The sequence below is a fragment of the Culex quinquefasciatus genome, chromosome 2, assembly GCF_015732765.1.
Source record: "Culex quinquefasciatus strain JHB chromosome 2, VPISU_Cqui_1.0_pri_paternal, whole genome shotgun sequence".
In the NCBI taxonomy this organism is placed as follows: domain Eukaryota; kingdom Metazoa; phylum Arthropoda; class Insecta; order Diptera; family Culicidae; genus Culex; species Culex quinquefasciatus.
Window position 1 is genome coordinate 22590454 of NC_051862.1, and position 13339 is coordinate 22603792.

General features: G+C 37.4%; 1 protein-coding gene across 3 annotated transcripts in view; it reads left to right on the forward strand.

Moving 5' to 3' along the window:
- Positions 1-8432, forward strand: part of LOC6054456 (OTU domain-containing protein 7B) — a 66702-nt gene extending 58270 nt beyond the window's left edge. For all 3 annotated transcript variants that reach the window (XM_038252831.1, XM_038252830.1, XM_038252832.1), the window contains 3 exons: positions 4287-4485; positions 4555-4676; positions 4743-8432. In XM_038252831.1, the coding sequence (XP_038108759.1) occupies positions 4287-4485; positions 4555-4676; positions 4743-6856 (2435 nt within the window). In that variant the 3' untranslated portion in view covers positions 6857-8432. The remainder of the gene's footprint in view (positions 1-4286; positions 4486-4554; positions 4677-4742) is intronic.
- Positions 8433-13339: the final 4907 nt, after the last annotated feature.

The following is a 13339-nucleotide window of genomic DNA, read 5'->3' on the forward strand; positions in this document are numbered from 1 at the left end:
TTGGCTCAAACTTTGTGGGGGCCTTCCCTATGACAAAAGAAGCTATTTTATGTCATTGATTCACCCATACAAGTCTCCATACAATTTTGGCTGCTGTCCATACAAAAATGGTACGTAAATATTCAAACAGCTGTAACTTTTGAATGAATTTTCTGATCAATCTGGTGTCTTCGACAAAGTTGTAGGTATTTTATAAGACTTTTAGAAAAAAATAGGTACACAGAAAAAAAATTGCAGATTTTTTAATCAACTTTTTTTTTACAAAAAACTCAATTTCTCAAAATACATATTTTTTGATTTTCGAGATTTTTTGATATGTTTTAGGAGACAAAAATCCGCAATTTTTGAGCTATAGAGAAACATGGTCAATTAATCTGCCGCCATGTTATGAATTTTTGAAAAAATCAAAATTTCATGCAAAAACAATAAAAAAAATTGTTAATGTAAAATTGAATTTCCAAGCGAAAAGTACTTTACAGATTTTTTAATAAAAGGCTCTGTTTTCAAGATAAAGCCACCGAATGTTTGATTTTAGCGAAATATTTGCAGTTTTTTATTTTTTTAAATAGTGACCATTTCTAAAAATATTTTGTTTTAAATAGTTCAGAAAATTTGCTATAAAATTAATACTAACTAATAGTCCGATTTTCAATGCTAAAACATGAAACGTTCGTGAAATTTTCCGAGCTCTATGAAAAAATATTTTGAATTTTCTTAAATCAAGACTAACATTTTAAAAGGGCCAAACATTAAATATTACACCCATTTAAAATGCTAGTCTTGATTGAAAAATTTAAAAAAATATTTTTTTTGAGAAGATCGAAAAATTTTACGAATGTTTCATGTTTTAACATTGAAAATCGGACCATTAGTTGCCGAGATATCGACATTAGAAAATGGTGGGCTGTTGGGTGAGAACTTCGAAAACTTCAATTTTCCTGTTTCTATTTCTTAAAGCCGCTGTATCTCAGCAACCAGAGGTCCAATCTTCAATGACTCTTAGACAATTCATAGGTCACACATGGTCATTGTTTTTAAAAATCAGAAAACTGCAAATATTTCGCTAAAATCAAACTTTCGGTGGCTATATCTTGAAACCGGAGCTCTTTATCAAAAAATCTGTAATGTACTTTTCGATTGCAAATTCAATTTTACATGAAAAACATTTTTTTTGTATAAAATTTCGATTTTTTCTAAAAATCACTATTTTTTCAAAAATTTATAACTCTGCGGCAGATTTTTTTACCATGTTTCTCTATAGCTCAAAAGTTGCGGATTTTTATCCCCTAAAACATATCAAAAAATCTCAAAAATTAAAAAATACATATTTTAGGAAATTGAGTTTTTGTAAAAAAAAGTTGATTAAAAAATTTGCATTTGTTTTTTTCTTGTATCTGTTCTTTTTCAATTGTCCTCAAGAATACCTACAACTTTGCCGATGACACCAAATTGATTAGAAATTTCACTCAAAAGTAACATCTGTTTGTATGGACAGTCGCCAAAATTGTATGGAGACTTGTATGGGTGATCCAATGACACAAAATAGTTTCTTTGGTCATAGGGAGGGCCCCCACAAAGTTTGAGCCAAATAAAAATAATAAAAAATAAAAATGGTCGAAATCGGCTGATTTCGTTGAGAGAGTTACTCATGTGTGCATTTTCAATCGAATATAGAATTCAACATGTTTTACAAATTTTATATTCCTCTGTAATTACTCTTACGGACCATCAACAAAACACGTGGACACTTATTTAGAAATCCCAAAAAATATATATAAATATATAAAATATATAAAAAATATTTGCAACGGCCTTAAGAATTTCTAAATAACCAAAAATCATGTTTTTAAAACTCGCAAATGTAAGAATTTCAAATCCAAAGAAAAAGTTGAATAATTTAAAATAAGTTAATTTATATAAAAAAGAATAAAAAAAACTTTCAAAAATATTTGTAAGGGTCTCAGCTTTCCAAAATAATTAATAATAAGACCACCCATTTTAAAAATTTAAAAAGTTCAAAACATTTTATTGAATTCAAATCGAAAATTTAAATTAATAAAAAAATTAACATTAAAAAATTAAACTTTGAAAAATTTAAAAAAATACCAAGATTTTGAAAGATTTATAAATTTCAAATCTTCAAGTATTGGATTTTTTTTATAGGTTTTATTTCATCTTGGAAAAACTTTAATGACCGAAATTTTAAAAGATTTTAAAATTTAAAAATAAACTCGAAATATGAAAAAACAAAGGCTTTTTTTAATTACATCTTTTTAATGATTACAAAATAACAAAACAATCATTCACAAAATCTGATTAAAAAATTTAAATGTTTTTAATAATAAATGTTGGATTTTGCATTTTTTTTTTGCTTTGTTTGTTTTTCTATTATTATTTAGAATGAATTTAGAATGAATCAAAGAAACACAAATCGGAAGTATGGGAGCTGAAATCGGGAAATACGAATTCAAGGAAATAGTTTTGCCTTCCTCACGTTACTGAGGAAAGGCAATAAAATCACTCGAAAAATGAACTTCTCAATTAGACCTCCTAGACCCACCTTCATGTGTACCTATCGACTCAGAATCAAATTCTGAGCAAATGTCTGTGTGTGTGGTGGGATGTTGATCAAAAAATTGTCACTCGATTTTCTCGACATTGGCTGAACCGATTTTGTCCGTTTTGGCGTCATTCGATCCGTCTTGGAGTTTCATAAGTCGCTATTAAAAATTATGCAGTTTAGTTAAGTGCTTCAAAAGTTATGCTAAAAAAACGATTTTAGCAAAAGTCCGGAAGATTGTAAAAAGGGTGGTTTTTGTAAGAAAACCCGTCATGCTATACATTTTTAGAAAGGTATTAAAAAGACCTTTCCAACGCGTCCAAGACATTGAAGATCTGATAAATCTATCAAAAGTTATAAGCACTTAAGTGTTATTTATACGCTTTTTGGAGGCCGGATCTCAGATATGTTGATGAAAGCGTTGTCCGGATCTCTCATGCGACATATCGTTGGATAGGTATTCAAAAGAGCTTTCCAATGCGTCTAAAACATTGAAGATCTGACAACCCTATCAAAAGTTATAAGCACTTAAGTGTTATTTACGCACTTTTTGCATTTTGGATAGCACCCTTTAAATGTGAGGAAGGCACCAACCACCTAAGGGTGGATTAAGTAACGTTTTTCATGTAAGGCCGTTGCATTTTTTTTCATTTTTTTTTACTCCAACTGAGGACAATAGGAGAAAGGGGACAAAAGTAATTAGAATAAATTTTATTTTTTTGGATAAATAATCGGTTCTTTTTTTTATCCTATTTTAAATACTAATTAAAAAAAACATTTGATGTAAAATTGCTGGCCCACTTTTTTCTGAGCTATTTATTGCTAGATTTCGGGTGAAGGTGTAATTGAACGTCAAAGTGCTGATATGCCAACAATAGGTGCTCGATAGAATTACATGCCGTTTCTTCTGAAGCCATGTTTCCAATGGGCGGCATAAACACTGAAAAGTATTTTGAATGGCATTATAAAAAAAAAAAAACAAAACAAATCATAGGCAATACAAAAAACTTTACCGTAGTCACTAAATCAATTAGCATATTTTTTTTCACGATTTTCAAAAGGCCGGAACGTTAAATAAATTATAATTTTATTTCATGTTTTCACAACCTTTATAAACTATGATGTTACCGGTTGGTTATGTTTTTAAAAAAAGCGGCCAGGCCTACTGCGTTGCATCAGCCGTTGATACAGATTCTGTGAACGGATCACAACTCACAGAATCAAGATAGGAGGAAGGATACGTGGACTTACCGTGCCAAACGCCTCGAACCAGCTGTGGTGTGGTGTGTTAGTGTTAATTGGGCATATTTAATAATAAATAAATTCATGTAGCAAATTCTGATTATCAAAAACAGGATATTTTCAATAAATAGCTCAAATTATCGCCTACAAAGCAATAATTAACGGTGTAAAGGTTAGCTACAAAAAAAAAACACCAAATTAAAGAAAACTGCTATTAACTTGTTTTGAAATAATATTTAGACCAAGATATACTCAATGTTTTCAAGCAGTGATTTTTTTTAATGAGTTTTTAAGTTCCCCTCATGCTTCTTAGTATCGTTGGCATTTCAACAAACAAAACTATCTCCAATCAAGGTTATAACTACACTAATATCATCCTTCTTTTTCTGTATCCCTTTCTTGTATGTTCCATTGCCAAATTACATCCGGCCTTCCGACAACGATTATCGATTTCCGCACGCCGTCGTCATCAACTGATCCGCAGGCAAAAAGCTCGAACGGGGCATCTCGCGGGCCACGGAAAATGTGAACCTGGTGTCGCGCGCCCGCCAGGAGTTCGAGATGGACTTTCACAGCCCGCTGTCCGGCTGCGCCGAGCAGAACGCCAAGAATCTGAACTTTATCGACACGCCGGACTACACGTTCACGCTGCCCGATCTGACCAAGTACTCGGACGACTTTCGGTGAGATTTGTTGGTACCTTGTTAGTGGGGAATTGAGACTCATTGTGGGATGTTATTTTTTTTTTGTAGGAAATTTCTCGAGAAGGATCTGATAGAGAGCTCGACACTCAACTCGCTGGAGGCGACGAACCGGCTGAACTGGTGGTACGACTCGGGCGTTTGTCGGAAGTTGTGGCCGCTCGCGACGACAGGTTAGTAAAGGGGGGTTAGTTCATTGAAGAGTTAGTGAGGTAATACTTGCGGTGTTTTTTTTTCAGGTGACGGCAACTGCCTGCTGCACGCGGCATCTCTGGCGATGTGGGGCTTCCACGATCGGCGGCTTACGTTGCGGCGGACGCTGCACGACATCCTGTCGAAGGAGGAGTTCCGGGATGCGTTGTACCGGAGGTGGCGCTTCCAGCAGACGCGATTGAATCGGCAGGCCGGGTTTGTGTTCTGCGAGTCCGAGTGGGCCCGCGAGTGGGAGGAGATTGTGGCGATTGCGTCGCCCGAGCCGAGGAGGAACTCCAAAAGTGGTCAGCAGGGTTCGGGGGCGGGGGCGGCCTCCAGGAGGAGGTCGCTGTTGATCGAGAAGAGTATGGACGGTGGGGAGGGAGGGGATGAGAATGCCGCGACGTACGAGAGTTTGGAGGAGATTCATGTGCTGGCGTTGGCGCACATTTTGAGGAGGACGATTATCGTGGTGTCGGATGTGTTCTTGAGGGACATGAACGGGGAGGCGTTTTCGCCGATTCCGTTCGGTGGGGTGTATCTGCCGTTTGAGGTGCCCTCGAACGAGTGCCATAGAGCGCCGCTGTTGTTGGCGTACGACATGGCGCACTTTTCGGCGCTGGTGGCGATGGAGACGGCTGGGGATTTTCCGCCGGCGTTGATTCCGCTGGTGGACGCTAGCAATCAGCTGTTGCCGATTCAGTTCTGCATCGATCCGGGCCGGGACTTTGACTGGCGGGAGTACGACGGGGCGGACGGGAACTGGGTGTTGACGGACCGGGAGCACGTGGCCCTGTTGAAGGAATATCTGGACATTGTGTACGCCCCGGCGACGGCTGACAGTCCGGACGGAGATCCGGACACGTACGACGATTACTCGGATGAAGAGTACGAAAAGCGACTGGCAGATGGGGAGTTTGTGTTCGCCGACGAGAACCACAACAGTGGGACGAACCTGGCTGCGATGACCGCTTCGAATCAGTCGCTGCCACCGACGTCGTCGAGCGGGAAGAGCAAGGCCGCCAAGCAGCTGCAGAGTGTGGCGAAGCAGTTCGGAAGCATCGGCAAGAGCATGAGCAAAAAGTTGAAGAAGAACATCGGATCGATCACGCGGATCGGTAGTAAAAGTGGGTCGCACAAGAAGCCCAACGTTACGGCGAACAAGGACCGAGAATACCCCAAATTTAGAATCCTGTGCGCCACGCTGAAGGCACGCCGTCACGAGTACCAAGAGGAGATGATCAAGAACTACCTGGAGTGCGCCCAGGAACGATATCTAGAACTGGAACGCTCCAAGGAACGTCGCGAGCTCGACAAACTCAGCAAATACGTCGACTCCGGCCACGACATGACCGATTACGGCTCCGAACCACCCACAACCGACCTGGTCAACTGCATCAACGCGGGCTGCCTCAACTACGGCACCGTCGCCACCAGCTACATGTGCTTGGAATGCTACGAAACGCAAAAGAAGCGCGAAACCATCAACGTCACCGACTTCACGCCCCGCTACGGCACCGGCAAGTCCAAGTTCTACGCCCAAGCCGACATGGAGTCGCACGACCGCATCCAGCGGCTCCCCAGCGTGCGCCGGCTCAACGAGCTCGACCAAACCCTCTACCTGTCCCACTCGACCTTTTACAACGACCAGCGCGCCGCCATGATCAGCAACGCCCAATCCCTGCAATCTTCCTCCAACTACCGGCACGGCTTCAGCCCGACCGACCGCACCAAAAACGGCCACCACTCGCCGCCCAACTATTCCACCTGTGCCAAACTGGCGACGGCCACCTCGGGCGGCATCGTCGCGACCGTCTACTCCCCGGGAAACACCATCCTGAACCGCGTCCCGCCCTCGGGCGGCATGTGCGTCTCTCTTCCACCTCCCTCCCCGAGCCCGCAACCGCCAACGCCGCAACTTCCCAGTGCGTCTTCCTCGTCCGGAATGTCCTCGTCGTCCTCCTCCGGATCAAACACGTCGGAAACGCTGCTCCGCCAGCAGCAGCAGCAGGTCAACATGGCGCCCTCTGGAGCTGGCGGCGCCACCACCAGCAGTCACTACGGCAAGAGCCAGATGTGCCGGACGGAGGGCTGCAAGTTCTACGGCAGTATCAACACCAACTTTTACTGCTCCAAGTGCTGCCAGGAGTACAACATCTAGAGGCGCGCACACTCTCGCTGTAAATAGACGACGGCGGCAAGGTAAGAGAGAGTTGTTATTCTTCTACTTATAATTATACAATTGTACACACAAACACACACACACTCACTCACTCACACACGTATAGGATACAAACACGCAACACCTAACTTTAGTCAGAGCTAACTATACTATCTATAACTGCGAGAAGAAAAGAGAGCGTCAAATAAACCGAACGAGCTACCACGCGTCCCCTTTGAATCCACTCTCACTAAGTTACAGCACTCGATGGAGACGCATGGTTGGTCAACTCTGAAAAAATCTCAACAGTTAAAAAATATCACCCACTTCATCGTTTTAGTTTAATTTAATGAAACAATTCTAAACTGTGGCGCTAAAAACAATTCAAATTGATACAGGACGTGTGCAAAATTAAAAATCATGCAAATATTGACTAAGTTGATCTTATATTGTTACGTTGAGAGTTGAATTTGGATCTTACCTTGGTTGTTGTTGTTGACCGAGTTACGAACAAGTTATTTGATCATATTGTTGGGTTATCGAATAACGATGTTGTTATCGATTTGATTTCCTTTTAATTGAAACTTTACTGTTGTAAAATGAAGCGTATCACATTCAAAGCTTAACTGATGAAATTAATCAAATCCTTCCAGTCAGTTTTTTTTTTCCTTTGATTTTGAAATTGTAATTATGCCAAGTGCTTATTCGATAGCGCTTTAGGTTTTCCTGTCAAATTTTAATCTCAACTGTTTCAGAAAGTTTGTTTGTCCACATCCCCCAATTATGATTGCGACTGTTTAAGATTTAGTTTGTGTACTTATTTCTAATTTACAAACAACAGAAATGGTTTCAAGATTATTTTTTTTAACGACGAAAATGCCTACCATTCAAGTCGGAATATAAAAATCGCCAAAATCCGCTTAATTTGTTTTTGTTAAAAGGTAAAAAAAAAATATTTTCTATCTTTCGATTATTTTTTTTTTTCAAAGGAATAACACTCAAGCCGTTTTAGGCACTTAACAAAAAACTCAAGATTCTTTGGAAGCTTTTTCAAACAAAATTGATGGAAAATTTAATTTTCTATTTATTACTATTTAAAATGTCCTAAAAATACATGAAATTTTAAAATTTTGAATGAGTTTAGCCGAACCAGCGTTAAAAAAACGAAGTTACTTTGTAGATGTCGGCCGGATACACATATTTTCACTTAGATGTTTAGAGCGCTGCTGCGGGATTCGAACCAGCAATCTCTGGATTGTGGTTCTAGTGCGCGGTCCGATTGATCCACACGGGTTGGACAAGACAAAAAAATGAATTCATCAGATAAATGTATTTTTTCAGTCTGTACATGGAAATAACGTTACTTATTTTTTCAGTGTACATTTTTTCACATTTGGCTTCAAATTTGGCTCGCCGTTCAAAAACTTTGGGCACTTTGAACTTTTTTATGCGTTTGAGTAAATAATGTTGATTTTTATTTATTGGAAAACCTTGACTAGCCTATGAAATCTAAACGTATCTCGTGTTCAGTGAAAAAGAATTGTTTTTTTTGCTTTTTGAAAACGTAAAAAAAAAATTAAATTGTAAGAATGATAAAATAGATTGAAAACTTTTTTTCAATTCAGGCTAAAGTTGTTTTTAAACTGGATTTTTAATTGAAATACTGAGAAATCAATCAATCAACATGGATTTCTACAATTGAAACTAAAATACGCATCATAAAAAAGGAAACTGGATAAAAAATGCGTAAACTCTTCGATATTTCGATTTTTTTTTAAACAACCAAGTGGTCCTCAGCCGTTTTTAGGAAAGAAGGCCATGATGAAATTTTAAAATTTAGTTCTTTTTACGATTCCCTTTTATTTCCCCATTGAAACCAAAGAACAAAAAGTCAATTTTTAAAATGAATCATAAAATCTTTTGTATTTTTGAGATTTTATTTTTTGTTTAATTTTGATTGTTGTTGTTTTAACAAAATTGTCAATAGTTTTTTTTTTAATTTGTTATGTTCCGTGGTAGTTGTTCACTTACTCATTAACAATTTTCGCAATCATTTCTTTGGATGGAAAATTTCTATTATTTGAAATCTATATCTTGAGAAGGGATTTTCCGATCGATTTGGTGTTTTCAGCAAATATGTTGGTTATGATTAGGCCTTAAAAAAGGCACACGAAAAATAAAAAAAAAAACTGATTTTTAATTTGACTTTTAATCACAATAGTCAAATTCCCAAAAAACGTATTTTTTTATTTTTTTTGTATTTTTGACGTTAGCGACTTAAGAAGTGCAAAATATGGTGTTAGTAAACGGTGATTTCGAAAAAAACAAAAATAATGCCATTTTTGCCTTCCTCACTTTACTGAGGAAAGGCTATAAAATCACTCGAAAAAAGAACTTTTTAGTTTGACCTCCTAGACCTACCTTCATTTGTACATATCGACTCAGAATCACCAGCTGAGCAAATGTCTGTGTGTTTGGCTGTATGTAGACATGTGTACCAAATCAATGTCACTGGAATATCTTGTCACAGGCTCAACCGATTTTGGCCGGAAAGGTTTTAATCGATCCGTCTTGACGTCCCCTAAGTTGCTATTTAAATTCATGTAGTTTTATCATGTATTTAAAAAGTTATGTTAAAAAAACTGTTTCATATTAAATTAAAATTATGGTAAAAAGGGTGGTTTTTTCATGAAACCCTTACATATTATATATTGTTAGAAAGCATATGAGAAGACCTTTTAGGTGGAGTAAGAATTTTCAAGATCTGACTTACCTATCTTAAATTATAAGCAGTTTAAAAAATGGTCTGAATTCACATAACCTCAACTGGTCGGGTCTGATCGCCACGAAAAAGCCGTGTAGAGGGATGCCATTCTCCTCAAAGGCCGTGTCTGTATAATCTTGACAAAAAGTCTGTAGATAGTTGGTAGTGTGTTTTTTTACTCATCACTTATTTTTATAAGGACTTCTTAGGTGCTGCGATCACGTTAGGGGAGATCCATAAACAATGTGGACACTTTAGGGGATTGTAATCACTCTATAAATGAGAGGAAGGCACCAACCACCTAAAGGTGGATTAAGTTTCGTTTTTTAAATTGTCAGAGCAGATTTGCGTTTTTCCGTCGACTTTTTTAAGGGGATAAGGGAAATTTTGACGATATCCTTGAGTAAGTTTCGCTAGGAATAGGTCATTTTTTTCTATTTTGAAAATTAATTATCCTATTGTGGAAGAACATCCTACATAGTTGGTTATTTGTATTTTTTCTTTTCCCCCTCTTCAGCATTATTTAATTTTAAATTAGATTTTTACCATTATTCATTATTTGCTAAGATTGTTTGTTCTAAATCCCATTCGCAATTTTTTTTTTAAACCAAATTATTCTTAACATTAAAAAAACAGGCAGCTGTGCATGTCGTCTAAACGGGGTTTCACCTGAAACCGGTTTCATCTATAGTTCTTCAAACCCGTTCCGGTAGTTCTTAACCACTTCCCCCTTCACCCCTTGAGCTTTAAGCAAATCAAATGTACAGAAACACGAAGAACGCTTCCACAGAAGCCGTTGTTGAGCTTCTTTCAAAACTAATAACTACACTACACTCTCGTCTAGTAACGGAGCAACTACACTGTGACAAACAAACAAACAAAGTCGCACTTTTACACGTTTGACAGTTTGCCAAACTCACAAACTTGTTTGCGGCAAACTCGCAAACCAGGTCAAAATGTGTGCAAGTTGACGTTTCTGCAAACAAATGTTGGCGAACAAACAACGCAGGCAATCTGCCAAACTGTCAACATGTGCGAGTTTGTTTGCCGTAGTCTAATACCTCCTTAAGAGGGGGGTGAGACTAAATTGCAAAAACATATCGAATAAAATAAACGGACGAAAAGTTGAGTAATTACAAGGACGAAATCGCTTCAAAAGCTAACGACGAGGATCAAAACTTATGTGGAAATCTGTATACCAAAAAAGTGAATATATAAAAATCGCGAAAACCGTAATGAAACCGATGAGTAAGAGAAAACATACAATACAATTAGAAAGTTAACGTCGAGCGCGGAAAGAGGGTTATGATTTTTAAGTGTGCCTTTTAGTTTTGAATTTTTTTTGCGACGAGCTTGTCGAGTGGAGAAAAAAACAAAAGTGATTTTCGTTTCAATTTCGACTTTATACACTTGAAAACGGAGTCTTTTTCGCAGCGAGCAAGTATTAAGAGTGTAAAGCAAAATGATGGTACTTAACATTAAATTTTCAAACTCACGTTGCTTGCTAGTCGCTCCCGGCTACAACCGTTGCAGCTGAAAGCCAAAAAAACGGGAAACCGGCAAACAAAAGTTATGATTTCACGACGCGAAACCCCATTTTCAAATATAACAGCAAATTACCGTTAAAACACATAAATAACCATAAAAGTACACACACACATTTGTTATCCAGAGAAAGCCAACCATAACATACAGTTGAAACCTTTAAAACACACACACACAGGATGGTAACAATATCACAACGCAACCTGCTATATATTGAGAATGGATTACAAAAACTCTTAGAGAAAGATAAAATAGAGAGAGAGAGAGAGCTAAAAGTGGAATATTTTTCGAACTAGTTATGAAACGTTACGCCGAATGTATTGAACTAAGGAGGAAATACGAAAGTCGAAGTGAAATAAAAAAACAAAGAAAAAAAAACCGCGTAGAATAGGCGAAACAGGTGATAAGTGGAAACAAATAACATAACAGAAGAAAACGAGAGAGAGAGAGAAAAATATAATGCAGAGGAAACGTAAATTATACATACTATATTTATTGTATTGAAGAAGAGTCGTGTAAAAAAAAAACAAGCGAGATGACAAAAGAACTAGTGTGATCACGGGAAACTAGGGTGATCACGAGGAAATAGGAGTGAAAAAAAGAAACACGAAACAAAAAAAAACAAACATTTAAAACAAAACAGGTGAACCTTGTTGAGCTACCAAATAAAAGATTGCGCGACGATGTGATATTGATGAAACAGAAATGTTGCAGTGTGGAGTGTTTTTTCATCCGAAAATTTCTTTTGGAATAGATCGTAAAGAAATTATCATTGAGGTGGTTCAGGTGGCCATTTTTAGGTGAAATCTTTCGAAAAACGTTCAGCTTTTTGCAATTAAAATAATTTTTGATAAAAAGCACCTCTGCAACAAGTATTTTCGAGGTGCTGATAAAATTTCTTAATTTTCTTTAATTTTTAATTTTTGGAAATTTTCCCAGCTTTTCCTTCATAAAATCTTTCGAAATTGCAAAAACTGAACATTCGAAAATATCACCTTGAAATGCCTAACTCGAAAACGGTGCACTTCATCAAAAAATGATTAAAGTAATTTTCGTAAAAAAATTTGATTTTGCAATATTCTAGGGGTAATTCTCTACCAACTCACACGAAATCGGGAAAAGTTGCCCCGACCCCATTTCGATTTGCGTGAAACTTTGTCCTAAAGGGTAACTTTTGTCCCTGATCACGAATTCGAGCTCCGTTTTTTGATATCTCGTGACGGAGGGGCGGTACGACCCCTTCCATTTTGGAACATGCGAAAAAAGAGGTGTTTTTCAATAATTTGCAGCCTGAAACGGTGATGAGATAGAAATTTGGTGTCAAAGGGATTTTTATGTAAAATTAGGCGCCCGATTTGATGGCGTACTCAGAATTCCGAAAAAACGTATTTTTCATCGAAAAAAACACTAAAAAAGTTTTAAAAATTCTCTCATTTTCCGTTACTCGACTGTAAAAAATTTTGGAACATGTCATTTTATAGGAAATTTAATGTATTTTTCGAATTTACATTGACCCAGAAGGGTCATTTTTTCATTTAGAACAAAATTTTTCATTTTAAAATTTCGTGTTTTTTCTAACTTTGCAGGGTAATTTTTTAGAGTATAACAATGTTCTACAAAGTTGTAGAACAGACAATTACAAAAAAAAATGATATATAGACATAAGGGGTTTGCTTATAAACATCACGAGTTATCGCGATTTTACGAAAAAAAGTTTTGAAAAAGTTACTTTTTGCGTTTCTCTTTGTTTCGTCGTCCGTGTCTGTCGCGGATGACCATGAACGGCCATGATCGATGACGAACAACTTTTTCAAAACTTGTTTTCGTAAAATCGCGATAACTCGTGATGTTTTTAAGCAAACCCCTTATGTCAACATATCAAATTTTTTGTAAATGTCTGCTCTACAACTTTGTAGAACATTGTTACACTCTAAAAAATACCCTGCAAAGTTAGAAAAACACGAAATTTTAAAATGAAAAATTTTGTTCTAAATGAGATTAGTGCGCTGACTACAGGGACGCGCTGTTTTGTTTTTGCATGCTCATTTTCATTTCTTTTGTGTCGCTGTTTGTGTGCTTGGGTGCGTGGCTATTATAATTAAATAATGGCATCATTAGTGCGCTGACCACGGGGACGCGCTATCTTGTTTTTGCATGCTCATTTTCATTTCTTT